An 18,065-nucleotide genomic window follows, 5' to 3' on the forward strand; every position below is an offset into this window, starting at 1 on the left:
CCAAGGTGTCATGTTTCCATCACTGGTGATCGGAGCTGGATCTGATAAACACATGTGACTGCTGCAGACTCATTTGTCCCGGGAATGAATGCCGATCTTAACCTTTTCCACTGAAGACAAAAGCTAGATGTTAGTGGGTTTTTGTCCATGACATTACCCATCGCAACGATACAATCTCCTACATGTTTGTGATAAAGCCTGCAGTACTTTACTAATACATTTCTGCTATATTTTAAGATGTGGGAAAACTGAATGAGAAAAAACCCTCCTTTTGTCCTTCTATTTGTGTTTTTGCCGCCCTGAACAAATGCTGTCTGGTGTTCTTACAGTCTCTCTCTCTTTGCTGTGGTTGGACACACTGTTTGCTTTTCACATGCATCTCTAGTCACCTCCAACTCCATGGTTTACTTTGTCTTCTACACGTCTCTGCCGGTCTCCACGTCTTTACTGTTACATATTGAACGACATGCTGATCAATTAGCACCCGATTAGACAAAATGACGTATCACATCTTTCACGGTGTGATTCTTTTATTGGCATTTAGTATAATGTTTAGAGGTACAATTGAATGAGGAAATGAGTAAAACAGAACTATAAGTGGGTATTTATGATCATTTAAATTGTTCTGTCAGATAAACATAGTTTCTTTAGAACAATACTGTAACTACTTTCTTTCTTCTTCTCGCAGAATGCAGGATAACCACTGCTTCACTCGGCTTTGTCTTGAATAAGGTGCTGGAAGTACCAAGAAGCTTAAACTGGTAGAATAAATATTGCAGTCAACTGTAACTCTTGACACATACAGTATGCAAATTCATCGAGGTATTCCCCTGATGAGCAGCTCTGTTCATCTCAAAGTGTGTGAGACAGGTCCACTTCATGGATTTAGTATCACATGGTGCTCACAAGAGACACGTTGATAAAACTAGATAAACCTCGGAGAGCACAGACCTCCACCAAGTGAAAAGCAATGCATGGATCAGTCCCAACACACCCAACGCAACACATAATAATGCTGCAAATACATGTGATACCTTTATCCCTAGTAGTCAAGCTCCAAAAAAACACAGCCTACATTTCCCATAATGCAACCAACTGCCTCTTTTGTAACATTTAGTGGAGTGTAAATCTGAATGATGCATAAAAATGCTGTCTGTCTCTCCCCTGACTCATGGGGATTACTTCTGTTCCAATGCTGGTACAGTCGTATATTTATAGCTGATTAAATCATGTGGACTAACACTAACCAACAGCCTGTGTGTGTGGGTGGGTGTGTCTGTGTGTGTTTGTGTGAAACTTAAGGCCCAGTAGAATGGTACCGCTGGTTGAGTCATGCTGTAACACACACACACATACAAACAAACATGCTTCCGTCATGCTGGTTCCAGACGTCTGTGTCATAATTGCATTTCAGGTTATTTGTTCGTCTGCACACGGACACACGGCTCCAAGTTCACAGGGGGGTTGTCAGTACTGTCCAATCCTCTTACAGCACACACGCATACGAGAAGGATACACTTCAGTTACATATAGACCAGCGAAGTCCTACAGAGTGTGTGTGTTTGTGTGTGTGAATACATGGAGTTCCTTGTCACCTGAGGATGAGCATGTGTGTGATAGTTGTATCCATACACATATGACATTCACAGGTGGTATATTTCCTGGTGCCCATGTTTGCCGGCCTTTCAGACATGATGAACAACAGGCTTTCCATGATTGCCAGATGCATCCAGTGGTTTTGTGTGTGGATCAGAGATCTGTGCATGGGGCGCTGAGGATACAGGAGGGAGCTCCAGCTTTGAGCCACATACACACACACACACGCACACCCACACTGTTTGTAATAATATTACTCCAGCGAGGCTACATGACAAAGTCCTAGAGAGGGGTGTCAACAGGTCCATGTGTAACTGGATCTTTGACCTAGTGACCAAAAGATCACAAGTACTTAAGTCCGTGTCTAGTATCGGTCTCTCCTGTGTTCATTGTATACTAACGATTGTATGTGTCCCTCTGACTCAGTTAAAACACCGCTGTGACACGTCTGATCTCTTGTCTAGAACTTAAATATCTCCAGATCAAAGAGGTAGCTTGTGAACTTCCGCAAATAACACAGATGAGCTTCAACCCTTAGTTACCAATGAGGTTGTAGAAAACTTCAAACACAGAGGGACCTCCATTTCTTCTTCTCTTAAATGGACTATCGATGTTAGCCTTATTGTGCAGAAAGCCCACCAACGGTTGTTCTTTCTGTGACAACTCAGGAAGTTTAAGGTTTCAAAGGCAGGGATGTGGATTTGTACAGAGCTGTGATAGAGTTCTCACATGTTCTATCGCTGTGTTCCATGGAAACAGAGCGGGTCGTCAGAGGATCGGCGGTTCAATCCCCAGCTTTGCTAGTACATGCTGATGTGTGCATGTGTAGGCAAGACACTTAACCCCGAATTGCTCCTGGAGGCTGTGCCTGCGGTGTATGAATGGTTAGTTCAATCAGGAGAGACTTGTTATATAATTTAACAATGATTTATTATACAAGCGTCAAATATGAAAAGTGCAAAGTCTTTGGCGATTGGACTCCATCCTGAAGTACTATCACCGAAGGTAGGGATACTGAGGTCCAACAGGCCTAATCCCTCTGGAGTCCAGACACTGGTGGTGGTGATGAAAGGAATTGCTGCACTGATGATGAATCAGGAGCCTGACTGTGATGCTGACTGGAGGTGACTGGGGTGGAGGCGGGTCGCATCTGCTTAACGCTGAAATGACAACTGACAGCAGCAGAGAGGAGAACACTTTAAAGTTTGACAGCAACGATCTGATTGGCTTAAGGAAACTGTGTGCCGAATCTGGTTGGTTGCTTAACAGTGCACGCCCCCAATCAGCTGACAGAGTAATTACAAGGAGAGGAGAGACAGAGATCACAAGTGAATGTCTTCCTGACTGAACTTGCGCTTGAGCTACATTTAGTCCTGATGTGCAGGTGACACCTTGCATGGTAGTCCCTGCCATCAGTGTATGAATGGGTGTGAATGGGTGAATGATGACATGTAGTGTTAGAGTACTTTGAGTGGTAGAAAGGCTCTAGTACAAGTCCATTTACCATTCCAGTTTGTGTAGGGATTAAAGACATTGGGGTGGTAATAGTCATAGTAATTACATGTCCACCAAAGAACACTTCTCTAATTGTAGAAATGAAGATATTGATTATTGTTGCAAATGCAAACTATCTGCTGCTGCGAAGCCAAATCAGTTGAAACTATGTCTGAACTCTTTCTTTACCCACAGAAACTGTTGCAGAGCTGGAGACGGACCTGCACAGCGCAATGGAGGGGAGAGAGGAGAAGGAGAGGGGCATCATGGGACAAGAGCAAGAAGATCAGGGGAAGTGCCAAGAACAACCGGCCAGCATGGATACCCAGAATTCTATGAAAGCAAAAGAGGAGAAGGGAATGAAGGAGGAAGAAATGAAGAAAGAGGTGGAGATGGAGCTGGAGGCCGAGGTGAAGGTGGAGCTGTGCCAGTCTGTGCCAGGCCTGCAGATGAGCTTCATCCGAGGAACTGACCTGTTTGGCTACGTGGGCATCGAGGCGGTGCTGGACCAGATGAGGCGCAAGACCCTGAAGGCTGGCCTCGAGTTTAACATCATGGTGGTTGGTGAGTCTGACACACTGCGCCTGTATGAGATCACATCCCATCATCATTGTGCTGATGAAAGGTGCACATACAGTGTCAGTAGAGTGTGTAGTCTGTGGACCTCCTCCGTCTGATCAGGGGGCTGTTTGAGTGGCTGTGACGTTGTTGAATATATACGGTCTAATGTAAATGACAGAAGGGATATGAAGCAGAAGAGAGAATGTTTGTTGATTCATTTTCTTCTTTGCTTCCTTGATCAAAAAGTGGTTCAGAGGTGACATCACAGGTGATGTCCATGACCTCAGAGAGTAAACTGGACATTTCACCCTGATAGACGAGAGAGAGAGAGAGAGAGAGAGAGAGAGAGAGTACCCTTCATATTATCCACATTTCCCCACCTTATATTCACATCCCTGTGTCTCACAACTGTTACCCTCAGCTTCTATCTCTTTTTGTTTCGTCATTTGTCTTTCGTTGATTCAGAGGACAGATAGATTGGAAAGGGGAAAGAGGGGGGCCGACATGCAGCAGACGGCTATTTCCTTGACCTCCAACATGTAACCGACCGGTTGTGTCATGTGACTTCAGTTTCCTGCAGTGATTGCACAAACACCAAAAACAAAAACACGGTCTTCATTGGGAACAGCATTGAGAACAATTGTGAGCAGAGGATTGTGTTTATAAACTGGTGGTAGATGAAAAGCTGAAATCATCCAGTGAAGTTTTGATCTAGCAGAGCAGAGCTGGCAGAGCTGCATCTGATCTAACTGTCAGGTCCTCTTGTCCTCTCTGTCCACTGGTTTCTGGATTGTCTAATTTTGCTGTGTTTGAGACGTTTCTGGAAGAGGAAGTATGAATCTGTGAGGAGGAAGTGGTTTTGAGAGTTGGAGCTGTCTGCTCTTTCCTGCCACACACACACACACACACACACACAGTTGATATACACTTCCCCTGCTGTTTGATTGAAAACAGGAAGTTTCCCCCTATTAATAACAATAATTTGTTTATGTTTTTACATCTTAGAGAGGAGGTCTCTTTAAGGGATTCTCTAAAAGGAATAAATACTTCCCCCATAAATGGCCATTGTTATCAATGACCCACCTCTTGTTACCTTGAATTCTTGAAGAGAACTTTGTTTTCCTCTCATGCCTCCATGGGGAAGAAAGGATCAAAAGATGGAGAAAAGTCTTGATGAATTGAAGTAAATGGGGGCTGCGTTTAACAACTCTATGAAAACATCGGTTTACAAGCTCTCACACAACTCCTGTAATATAATCCAAGTCTCATTTATCCCGTCAGATGTTCACTATTTCACAATCACACGCATCTTTCTAAAACCTTACCGTGCTTGTGCAGGCAACCAGTTGATGTCTGCCATCTTGGCTCTGACATCATCACTTGAATCAAATAGTGTTTTTTAGAAAAACAAAATGCCTTTTAGGTTAAAATATATGGACACACTAACAGACAGAATTCCCAGTGTGCCTGCATGTGACTTGGAATAAACATTTTTGTCATTCACGTTATTATAAAAGTAATAGCACATGTCCACCGCTGACACTGCTTCGAACATTTTGCTGGCTCTGGCTAACGTTACACTCTCCACTAGCACCTACCATCAGCACGTGCATGCGTGCTCAGTACTCATCGGGCAGAATGTACGGACATCATGTGACACATGTTGGTGTTGCTGTTCCTGTGTTGCATAAATGAGCTAATAAATGATATGATGATGTGATATCAGATCGTTGTGTAGACTCGTGCACTCGCTGATATCCGATCCCACATTTTAGGCTGTATCAGAGGAATTTCCCACTGGTATCGGTATTGAAACAACTCTAAATACAACACATTCTTACACACACTTGGTTTTGAATGGTTTAACTTAAAGCATTGGTTTTATGTGTCTGCAGGTCAGAGTGGTTTGGGTAAATCCACGCTGGTCAACACTCTGTTCAAGTCCAAAGTCAGCCGGAAGTCCTGCACGCCTAACTACGAAGAGAAGCTCTCCAAAACAGTCAAGCTGCATTCTGTCAGCCACGGTGAGTCCACACACACCCTGTGTGTGTGTGTGTGTGTGTGTGTGTGTGTGTGTGTGTGTGTATACTCTCAGTCTCCCTCTTCCCTCTACAACTAATCACATCTGTTGAGGCCAGTGTGAAGAGGTTAAGACTAATAGGAGCAGCTCTCACGTCCTACTTTCATATCACTTTTCCTTTCACTTCTTGTGTCATGACCAGGACCCCAAGCTTGGGCTGTGACGGCTGGTTGTATGAGCTACTTCTCCATAGTCAATGTATTACAACAGTAGAAACAAACAGGAGTACCAGCACGGGAGCACAGCAATGTACTGCTGTGGACGTATTTTAGACACCTAAAAATCACTTTAAATGTAGTTATTTTGAATATCTTTACTGCTTTACCTTGCTGTCAGACAGGGAGCTGAAGCCATTGTATCCATCTATCCAAGCTCGCACAATATCACAAACCAACTAACCCATCGAGCAAGCGTTAGACCAGCAACTTCCAGGTTCCACGAGAACTCAATTATTGCTCCCGTGCTGGTACTTGAGTCTTTTTCTCTTAACTCCATCTACTGTAGATACAGTGTACTGTAGTACAGTGTACTGTAATATAGTGGTTATGGAGGAGTACCTCATACAACCACATGTCAAAACACCCAAACTATATCTTTAATATCAGAATCCCTCTTCTGATCTGAAAAATTGAACAGAATTTCCCACTAGGTTTCAGTTAAATACTGTAAGATGATATGCTGAAGTTTTTTAACTGGAAGAGATTTTGCCATACGGTTTATGCTGAGTAATCCTTATCTCCAGTTCTATTCATTAGGTCATTATGGGCAATGTAGTAAATCACTGAGTAGGACTGATTCATGTCCATTTTCACATCAATGTGATGAAGTACTTTGACGACTCAAATTCAAAGACTGTATGGGAGACTTTGGTGGAGTCCTCTATGCTAACGCACATTAACAGTTGATGTCCTTGGTGACGTCACATCAATGACAGCAAGAGAAACAGACTGCACTTGCATACTCTTATCAAATTATAACGTAGATTAGCAAGTGTTAGCATGCTATCATGCTGAACTAAGATGATGGCAGTCAACATTACCTACTAACATCAGCATTTTTAGCATTGTCATTGTGAGCATGTTAGAATGCAGATGTTAGCATTTAGCACAGCCTCAAAGAGCTGCTAGCATGGCTCTTGTTTTGTTGCGCAAAGAATTGTGTTTTCAGATTTTTATTCATTCAATTTAAAAACTCCTTTAGCTTTAAGATAAGTCACTGTTGATGGTTACCTAATTTGCCAGGTGGCAAACTCCAGTTCTGAATGGTGAAGCCAATGCTGAAGTGTCGTAAAGCTGCATTCTCTCTAATGACCAGCAGGGGGCGACTCCTCTGGTTGTATAGAAGTCTATGAGAAAATTACTCTACTTCTCTCTTGATTTATTACCTCAGTAAACATTGTAAACATGAGTTTATGGTCTCAATCTCTAGTTTCAAGTCTTCTTCAATACATCATGATGTTCATTTACTAAACTATGGTCCATTTAGAGTCAAACAGACCATAAAGCAGGGGATGCTTTAGGGCGGGGCTACCTTGGGATTGACAGGTTGCTTTAACCCTTTCACAGTGTGTTTTGAATTCATGAAAGTTAATTGAAACATTTTGGTCGCCAAAAAATGTCTTACTCGGTGTTCAGTTGTGCTTAGCTTCACCTTCTCTTGTCACTTCAGGTTTGGTTTGGTCAATGTTTGGGTCAGGTTTAGTTTGATTCATGTCCTCCCTGCCACCAGGAGGGTATGAAGCAGCTCCAGGAGACAGAGATTCAGTCAGCGGTTAGCTGTAGCAACTGAAATTCAGCCAGCGGAAACCCCAGCGTCCAACCTGTGTAACGGCAGCAACAGAAAGTTTGCTAATGCAAATAAAATCAGGACAGTCCCCGGGGATCAGACAGGGTTTGTGCTGGCTGAATTCAAGCTAACTACTCACTGAAGGTCAGTTTCCCGGAGCCGCTGCCTGCTCTACTCCAGGCAACGTAGTCTTTTGGTGGTGGGGAGGACGGAGTTGTTTTCTCAGCCCAGTCACTTTGGATTTCATCCAGTAAACTCAAAATGCACACGGACGATGGATGTATCATTGACAAGCCCTCGGGGCAGCTCTCTGTGCCCTCTCATGTTGGACTGAGGACAGACTGGACGCTACAGTGACTCACTATCGCCTCTCCAGGTACAAGTGGAGCAACACAGGATGGGGCAGTGCTAGCTGGTTAGCGTGCTCATATCAGTAGATATCTCTGCAACACAATACATAGACGTCACTGATGTAACTCTCCACAATCTGTTGATAATCTTAGCTCATTTGTTGAATGATTTAAACTAACATTTTGGCCAGATCTTACACATTGCACCCTTATGTCAACCCAGCAACGGTTACAACCAACATATTGATGATTGTGCTCTTCTTACAGCCTTACCGAGCTCAAGGACAAGTCATAATGTAATCAAAATAATATAAAATCATCCTCAATGAAGTTCAAGCCAGTGTGTGTGTGTGTGTGTGTGTGTGTTAGATTGTGATATTTCCTAATTACAAGTGGAAATAGAGACTTGATGGTGAGGCTGTAAAAGTCTTAAAATGACATAACTATCCAGAGGTAATTACATAGTGACCTGGACATTAGTTTTTTAGATGTGTTGTTCAGTGTATAACCAGATCAGAACGTGGCTCAAAGACAACATTTCAAAGAGCTCTCAGTAGGAAGCTCAGTTGCTCTGGACCACAGTGCAGGGAGTCTGTACAAAGTACATACGGAAGTGGGGCTTACCTCCACTCCACAGTCAGAATGAAACTGGATCTTAGGTCTGTGTTTCTGAGAGCTGACATTTGGTTTCTTATTACAGGTCAAACATTATGCGGTTATTCTGGTATCATTTTTTACAGTGTATCGTTATTCTCATTAATTTGTTAGTGAAGGCAATTATCCGTTTTGGAGTTATGACATCTATCAACACTGCTGCAGGGACAAACTGAGAGCCGTTTACAGCCTTCGTCTCCACCAGCTCAGGTTCTGTAAAAATCCTTACCCAAAACTTCCCCAATCTTCAAAGCTGGAGTTAAACATTTGCAGTTACTCCTGAACATTTCCCAAAAGTCAGTCTCAGGCCATGCTGACCTCACTGTCGATAGATCCAGTAGAATTACGGAAGTGAAAAGCTGTTGTGAACCTTCAGCAACCGTAAAGCCCATTAAGAAACCCGGTGAAAGGCAGACAGTGATAAATATAATCTGAGAGTTGCAAGTTTACTGAAAACAAAATACAAATACCTGTTCTCAATACACATCAAGAATTAACACAACAGATAAATAACAGAAATAAGATATTTGATTATTGTTCATAACAAAAAAAAGAAGATTCCACTCAAATATTGTTTAGAACCTTGTGATAATATATGAATATTAACACAATAATGTGTACGTATGATCATTTATTGTTATTATGCAACACAGGGATGCACAACAAAATTCAGTTGTAGCCCATTTGTAACACAACAAACACAACACAAAAACCAGTACTTCATTCCTGTGGTGCATTTGTTGAACTGGCATCATAAGGAATGTGAACAGCAACAACAAAAGCATTTCTCTGGGTAGATAAGTTGGCTGACATGTTCGCATTAAATATCAACATGAGGAAAACATTGTTGTCCCGCAACTTTGACTGTGTGAGCACCAAGCATCATGGTGTAAACACAGAGTCCACCTCCTCTCGTCCCACCGGAGTCCTGAGCTCTGTCCTGATGTCCACCTGAGTGCAGCTTGATCCGGGATGAACGATGGATCCAGGTCTCTGTGAAGATGTGGGCTCAACAGTCACTGATCTCCCGCTGCTTTCATCCATCTTATTTTCCTGCTACCGAACATCAGACAGCCAGCAGTAGGCTGGGTAGTGGAGCAGCCTCAGGTCCTAGCTGGGTTAGCTTAGCTTCCATCTCAGCTCTCCTCCCTCTCCTCTCTGGGGCACTTTGATGGCGTTTGGTCCAGCTGGTCTGGCTGGTTAGTCGGTCGTGGGCGTTGATCCTCTCAAAGTGCTAATGCTCATTTTCACACAGTTACACATTGATGGTACAGCCTTTGGGAGCAAATTCGGGCGACACTTCATGGGGCGGACTGGAGGAGCCGGGGTTCGAATCTGGTCATGTGGTTATTAAACATGCTCTGAAGCAGCTGTTCCCAACCTTTCTCCTTGAGGGACCCATCTTCTGTCATTGAGTTAACTGAAGACCCCTGACTAAGTGACTATTTAATGTATAATAATAACAGTACAGAACAAGTGGTAAACTGTACCATTAACCCAAATACTGAATGCAATAACTGCAGGAACTTTGTGTAAAATAAGCAATTTGGATGAATTTTGAGCAGATTATTTCCTGTTAATATCACATCAGAGATGAGTTTCCCTTTTGTTTTTAGGAACTTTTGATACAATTCTCTGTTTGTAGTTAAATTGTTAACAATAATACATACTTATAGACAAGAGAGAAGAGTTTTCTTCTCCTGACGCTTGGCCATTGTTCTATTAGCTCTTTGGGTGTTTTAACTGTACTTCTCTAATGCAGGAGGAGGCTGGTCAGCAGAGAGGGAAGGCTCTATGAGTATAGCTGCTGTCCAGGTCTTTGCCATTATCCTGCTTATAACTTAAATAATATTCCAAAGTTTTCTTCACAGAAATTGTTAAAATGCTGAGATGTAGGCCAATTGTACTTCTTTTCTATTTTTTTTAAAGTTTCCTTACGCCCTTTAAAATCAAGAAAGCCTCGCGACCCCAAGATTTGAGGCCCTCAGGTTCGGAACCAGTGCACTAGAAGGCGTTTTTTGATGTTTTCTCCACCGAAAAGGCATCATAGAAGGACAGCCTACAGGGCACATTATCTTGTTTCCTCCACTGGAAGTGCACCCTAGAGGGCACTTTATGTAGTTTTCTCTCCTGCATGGGCACCCCGGGCACTGCAAAGGCTCTGTGAATATAGCTTGTGTTTCAGGTCGTCACCATGCCCTCATACTGTTTATGTCTTAAATAATAATCCAAATTAGAAAGAACTATTTCATGTATTTGTCTCCACATGAATGAATCACATGTTGAGATAAAGGCCAACAGTATATAAGTTGTCTTACACTCTTAAAATCAAGAAGGCCTCATGACCCCCTGTCAATCATTGGCCCCCAGGTTGGGAACCTGTGCTTTAGAGAATTCTGGCTGTACCACAAATGTTGTCCAAATCAAGATACCCAGCACTTGAGCACTCCCATGTACAGGCACAAAGTATTGTCAGTTCTTCCTCTCTGGTTCAATTTGTGTGAACCAGTGTTGTACTGGTCAGTTCGCTGGCTTAGCACACAAATTGTTACTTGTTTGCCGGTTAGTGAAAACCTGAATGATCAGGTTCCAGATATGTGTTCTCATGCTTCAACTCAGAGGGAATTCCTGTGTGCGTCTAAAGAGCCATCACAAACACACTACGGGATCCTAGATTGGATTGAAAGCCATGACACTGTGGTTCCACAGTATATGCCTTACCCAACTGATCCTGCACGATAATGGTGATAAATCCCCTGCTACTGCTCAACAATATGATATGATCAGTGTAAGACACAACAGCACATGATTAAATGAAATCGACAGTTTGCAGCAGCTTCCTGTAATATCTGTGTGTACCTTAGTGTCTTTGCTGTTTTCTTCATTGGAAACCTGTCTGACATTTTAATGAAAGTTACTTTAATCTTCTAAATTATAATTATAATCCTCCTCTGTCCTTCTCTGTCAGTGATTGAGGAGAAGGGGGTGAAGATGAAGCTGACCGTGATCGACACTCCAGGATTTGGAGACCAGATCAACAACGACAACTGGTGAGCTGTAGAAGGGTGGAGACGAGAATGGAGAATAGTGCTTTCCAGATCTCGCTGCTATAGTATTTATGAATAATTGAGTTCAGTTTTAGGAAATGACGGTCTTTGTTAGAATGGAAGTACATATTGGTATGTCTTCAGTGGGAACTAATAGGTTTGGGGTGACATGATAAATGATTAAGATAAAGGTTGTTCATTTTAGTCATTAAGAAAAAGAGAAATATAGAATGATGCCAACCCAGAATATTGCAGTCACTCAGCGACTCTTTCCAGCTGGGAGCCCATAGTGAAGCACGTCAACGAGCAGTATGAGAAATACCTCAGAGAGGAGCTTCATATCAACCGTAAGAGGAGAATATCAGACAGCAGGGTCCACTGCTGCATCTACTTCCTCCCTGCCACTGGACACAGGTCAGTACGCCGAATCCACCTTAAAGGGTAACTTCTGTATTTTTCAAACGCTGCAGACGACAGACGCTACACAGGCTGTAATGTCATCTCTCAGGGAAACTCCTCGCCGTCAATGTACATCCAGTAAAAGAGCTTGCTGTTGCCACTGACGGCTCACATTGTTGTTAGAAGTGTCACAACACTGGAAATAAAAGATTTTACTTGAACAGAACAGTTCAACATGAAACAAACAAACAAGGTTACAAAAACACACGATGGCCTATCTCTGCCCAGACATTAGCCTCCTACTGGAGTTCGCTTTGTTGCGATCGGCGTGTGTTTCTTCCGTCTTGTTCGGCAGAGTTTCTCCAGCCAATGACCCGGGACCATAACACGCAGCGGGGAAAGCAGCTAATGTCAACTTGAAGAATCCGGGAATTCCGTAATCTTCCTTCTGCAGGTTAAAGTGGAGGAGCACGGGGCAAGTTATCCGTTTCTCCTTTTGGATCCAACACAAAAACAGTCTATTGCTCGTCCAGCCAGGTGGGGACTGTTACCGCGGTTATTTTTCGCGTACCAATGTTGTTACCTCCTTTCAGCAACGTATGTCACAATGGAACTCCGTGCCGGTCTATATACCCCTGGTGACGTCATGGCCGTGTTACAGGGACTCCCTGAGGCTCCTGTGGGTTACGTCCAATGAGGCACCAGTGTTGTGGTTTTAACTAAATCTCACACTCGGGGGATTTTTAACGCCTGATGGTGCGGTTCCACAGGTTAGGCTTTCAATTTTACATTTAGGCCTCTCTTTTTGTTTCACCCCACATGGTGAAGTCCCAACACTAACAAACAGGAAGCAAAAAGTAACGAACATCTTTTATTTCCACAATGTTGTCAGACACTTCAAACAACACTCTGAGCTGTCAGTGGCAACAAAAAGCTCTTTTACTGGACGTACATTGACGGTGAGTAGTTTCCCTGAGAGATGACAGCCTGTGTAGCGTCTGTCGTCTGCAGCATTCTCCCTCAAGACTGGACCTGTTTCATAAAGTGATGTCCTCATTAGTCACTTAGACACAAAAGCATGAGGAAATAGGGTTGAAAAATACCAAAGTTACCTCACATTCATGCTTGTGGGACTGACAATAACAATGCTAACATGGTGAGGTTTACCAGTCACCATCTTAACATAAGCATTAAACGCAAAGTACAGTTCAGGCAGATGAGAATGTCATTAGTTTTGCAGGTATTTGGTCATAAACCAAAATATTGGGAAAATGAAAATGTTGTCTCGATCCAATAGTTGTCGAGACATTTCACACAAAACCTCACTGTGGCACTAGAGGACAAATCATGGGGTCTTTGTTCGGTAACCGTGGAGGCCCAAATTTCATGTTGAGATATTTTAGTGTGGATCATGTGGTGGACCGTCTGACAGACTGACATTGCAATACATTCATGGCTAAATGCTAGCATGGCTGGAAATGGCTTTTGGCTATGACAATGTCCACTTAATGCCCCTCTTTAAACTTTTGTGCCATAGACCTCCATTACAGTCCAAACTGACCAGAGATCTGTGTTTGTTTCCAGGCTACGCCCCATCGATGTTGAGTTCATGAAGAGGTTGGGAAAGATAGTAAGCATCGTACCTGTCATCGCCAAAGCCGACACACTCACCATTGAGGAAAGACAGGAGTTCAAAGAGAGGGTGAGGGAACACACGTACACACTTACTAAAGCTGCTTTTCTATAGATCACTTGCGTGTCCTTCAAATTATGTTCTGATCATGCAACAAAATCCAGTTTCTTGCTTGAGCACAACTACTGCCTGAAATCATGCATGTGCTCAGCGAACATATTTCCGGCCTTACCATGTAACCTTCAGTGAAAACCAATCAACCAGAACCGTTTGACATGTGTTGAACCTTTGACAGATAAGGCAAGACTTGGCAGCCAATGGGATTCGTGTTTACCCCCAGAAAGAGTACGACGAGGATCCCGAGGAACGCATCCTCAACGACCGAATCAGGGTAATGTCTTCCAATACTCTTCATTCCACTAGATATAGATTGCGTAAAAGTTACTACAAGGAACCTTTAACTGGTTATCAGTCTCGAATTCAAACTGATGCCTCTATATGACCAACATAAGTTAACGAGATCATCAGCAAGAAGATGGTCTATTTCTACATCATTTTTCTTAATGCTCGTCATCAGTGCTACCGGGTCCAAAATCAGACGTAATCATGGGTAATCAAGGTTCACCAGAAACTCCTTCAGCTCAGAGGCTAGCGAGGCCTCCAGGAGCAACCAGACCCCAGATCGACCTACAGTCAGGAAGAGGAGAGCTCAGCACCCGACAGCAGCGCCTCCTCCTCCTCCAGGAGCAGAGCTTCTCCTCGCTGCTCTGCCGGGAGCCAACACCACTCTGCTGGAGGCCCAGGCCATATTGCTGATATTGAAAAATTATAGGCCAATATCAAACCTCCCATTTTTAAGTAAAATAATTGAAAAAGCGGTTTTCCAACAGCTGAACAACATCTTGGCCGTAAATAACTGCTTTGATCTCTTCCAGTCAGGCTTTCGACAGCACCACAGTACTGAAACTGCTCTTGTTAAGGTTTTCAATGACATCCACGTAAACACAGACAATAGCAGAAGTTCAGTCTTAGTATTACTGGATCTCAGTGCTGTATTCGACACGGTCGACCATGCCATACTACTAGAAAGACTAAAAATCTGGGTGGGACTTTCTGGCACAGCACATAACTGGTTTGAATCCTACTTGAAGGACCGAGAATACTTTGTGTCTGTAGCTAATTACACATCAGAGCTGACTAAAATGACATGTGGTGTTCCCCAAGGTTCAATACTGGGGCCTCTTCTGTTCAACATCTACATGCTTCCACTAGTTCAGATTATGGAAAACAACAAAGTGTGTTATCATAATTATGCAGACGACACACAAATCTACATAATTATGTCACTAGGGGACTATAATCCCATACAAGGGCTGGGTAACTGCATTGAACAAATCAACAACTGGATGTGCCAGAATGTTCTTCAATTAAACAAAGATAAAACAGAAGTGATTGTTTTTGGTACCAAGGACGAACGATTGAAAGTCACTGCTCAACTTCAATCACTGATGTTAAAACCCACAAACAAGCCAGAAATCTATGTGTAGTTATGGATTCAGACCTCAACCTGAACAGCCATATCAAGACAATTACAAAATCAGCCTACTATCACCTGAAGAATATATCAAGGATTAGAGGACTTATGTCTCAACAGGATTTGGAAAAACTTGTCCATGCATTTATCTTCAGCAGACTGGACTACTGTAACGGTGTGTTTACAGGTCTCTGTAAAAAGTCTGTCAGAAAGCTGCAGCTGATTCAGAATGCTGCAACCCGAGTCCTCACTAAGACCAGGAGGGTGGATCACATCACTCCAGTTCTGAGGTCTTTGCACTGGCTTCCTGTCAAACAAAGAATTGACTTTAAAGTCCTGCTGTTGGTTTATAAAGCACTGAATGGTTTAGGGCCAAAATACATCTCTGATCTGCTGCTACCTTATGAACCATCCCGACCCCTTAGGTCGTCTGGGACCGGTCTACTTCCTGTTCCCAGAGTCAGAACTAAACATGGAGAAGCAGCGTTCAGTGTTTCTGCTCCACACATCTGGAACAAAGTCCCAGGAAGCTGCAGGTCTGCTGAGACCCTCAGCTCCTTTATATCAAGATTGAAGACTTTTCTGTTTGCTGCTGCCTTTAATTGAACCAGATTCAATGAATATATTAATCAATTTCCTGTGTCTCTGCATTTTACTACTGTATTTTATTTCTTACACTGTTTTTTTTTATGTTTTAAATCTCCTTTTATTTTGCCTTATGTTTTGATGCTTTTAATGGTTTTATGTGAAGCACTTTGAATTACCTTGTTGTTGAAATGTGCTATACAAATAAACTTGCCTTGCCTTGCCTTGCTGGGCCCACTGGAGGGAAGGGGGGCACATGAGAACCAAAACAAGGACTGCACCAGGTAGCCTGTGCTGCACTAAAATGAAAGGTTTTCTAAAGGGAGCTTGTGCTCGGAAGGCAGAGGCCACTTTGCTCATTACAATTCACTAGCTAATCTTGTTGCCCTGTCTTTTAGAGGGACCCTGTGTCAAAATTTGTATTGTGCTGATACTGTAGATCTCATGTGTTGAATCATCCTTCTGATGAGCCTGACTGAGACATGCTCATGTTGTGTGTGTGCAGGAAAGCATTCCCTTTGCTGTGGTGGGAACGGACAAGGAGCACCAGGTGAATGGAAACAAGGTGTTGGGCCGCAAGACAAAGTGGGGAATCATTGAAGGTAAAGCATCGGTTTGCACCTGATATTACGGCTAAATTTAACCACGACTATGATATGTGATATTTCCTCCAATCGTATAGAAACCCTCTGTTCATGTGTGCTTACTGTTACTACATCTACAGTAGGCCATCTAAAGTAAAAAATGCTGTTTTCGTGTGAAAGCCGGTTGGCTACTGTGGCGACCGACAGCCTGTCACACCTCCCATCTGCTCTCTGTGGTCACTGTCTCTATGTTTTAATGCAGCCGAATTCACCATATAGTTCTCATTTACACATCTTTAGGTATGAGCTGCTGCTCTGTGGCGATCAAATCCTTATGTTTTCTATGTCAGATGCTCTGCTGTGTATTCGACAGTATTGAATGGTCACAGAGAAGGTCTGTGTGTCTGTGTGTCTTTACTGGCACACAGACCCAGAATCCTGCTTATGTCATTGTTTCGCACTAGCTATGTTTTCGGGGAGAGGATGTTATTTTGGTCTGGACAGAGGGCTGTACTGAAGAGGAAAAGGACCACATGTGATCAAATGTATTTGAGTTCTGAGTTTAAGGTGCCGGATGCACCCAGCTGTGTTTTCACTGTTGGGCCATACAGCCGGGGCCTGTTAAGATCTGTGAGTGAGGAGTCAGCAAGCAGTCAGTTGCAGTATAGAACAGGTAATAAAAGGTGTTCTTCGGCTGCAGCCGACAGGATCTCACAGAAATACATTAAACAAACACAACCTGTTATCTGCGGGCCAGCTGTGGCTGCCGGCTCCTCCGGTCCGCCTGTCGAAGTGTCCTTGAGCAAGACACTGAACCCCAAATGCTCCTGAGGGCTGTGCCATCGGTGTGTGTGTTAAATGAGATCCTGATAAGCAGGTGGCACCTTGTATGGCAGCCTCTGCCATCAATGTTTGAATGTGCGTGTGAATGTGTGAATGTATGAAGCGCTTTGAGTTGTAGGAATAATAGGAAGGAGTGGTATAAGTGCAAGTCTGTTTACCATTAACCATTATGTGGTGTTGGTGGTGGTGATGGAGAAGCATCATGGTGGGGCTTAAAATAAGCACATACACTTAAGTCTCGGCGAGGGGCATTGTTTTTGTGCAGCACCATGTAATGTCTTGTTTAGAAGTAGTTTCACATATTTCTGTGAGATAAATGCGAGATTAGACGTGGACAGACACAGAGGTGCACACTCACTCACTAATGGACGCACACTCTCAAATGGTCGAGATAATATTTAAGTTAATAAAGAAAGTGTTACAGTATAACGCCACAGACGATGCACTTCACATCATTCCCATTGGGTACCATCACATTTTAATCACTGCCAGATTTGGTCATGTGATACTTATTGAAACAGATGCGCACGTCTCCTGATGAGCACAACACAAGGGCTGCTTTTCAAAGTCAAACGTAAAATAAATCTTCTCTTTCCACAGTTGAAAACGTGGCGCACTGTGAGTTTGCCAACCTGAGAGATCTGCTCATCAGGTGAGTTTGACTGTGCTGCTACACTTTGTTCACCATACAAGAGATGGGATATGAGAGTCATTTGTAATAAACTTAAATGTAATGTTCCGGCTCATTATTGGCAGCCGAACTCACTAAATGTCCTGAAGTGTAAGATAGGGATGTCACAAGAGCCAAGACTGACAACATGACAATACTTGTTTTTCTACTGTAGCGTAGTAGGGAGCAGGGAGCAGGGATCATGGCTCATCATCTTGGGGACAATAGCAAATGTCCCTGATAATGCTAC

General features: G+C 43.2%; 1 protein-coding gene across 2 annotated transcripts in view; it reads left to right on the forward strand.

Annotated features, from left to right (window-relative positions):
* LOC116396505 (uncharacterized) overlaps nucleotides 1-18,065 on the forward strand; it is a 71,215-nt gene that overhangs the window by 48,058 nt on the left and 5,092 nt on the right. For both annotated transcript variants that reach the window (XM_031871144.1, XM_031871143.1), the window contains exons 3-10: nucleotides 3,286-3,654; nucleotides 5,547-5,675; nucleotides 11,489-11,570; nucleotides 11,844-11,981; nucleotides 13,551-13,668; nucleotides 13,895-13,990; nucleotides 16,224-16,320; nucleotides 17,746-17,797. In XM_031871144.1, the coding sequence (XP_031727004.1) occupies nucleotides 3,286-3,654; nucleotides 5,547-5,675; nucleotides 11,489-11,570; nucleotides 11,844-11,981; nucleotides 13,551-13,668; nucleotides 13,895-13,990; nucleotides 16,224-16,320; nucleotides 17,746-17,797 (1,081 nt within the window). The remainder of the gene's footprint in view (nucleotides 1-3,285; nucleotides 3,655-5,546; nucleotides 5,676-11,488; nucleotides 11,571-11,843; nucleotides 11,982-13,550; nucleotides 13,669-13,894; nucleotides 13,991-16,223; nucleotides 16,321-17,745; nucleotides 17,798-18,065) is intronic.

The sequence above is a fragment of the Anarrhichthys ocellatus genome, unplaced genomic scaffold, assembly GCF_004355925.1.
Source record: "Anarrhichthys ocellatus isolate YVR2014 unplaced genomic scaffold, GSC_Weel_1.0 scaffold56, whole genome shotgun sequence".
NCBI classification, from domain to species: domain Eukaryota; kingdom Metazoa; phylum Chordata; class Actinopteri; order Perciformes; family Anarhichadidae; genus Anarrhichthys; species Anarrhichthys ocellatus.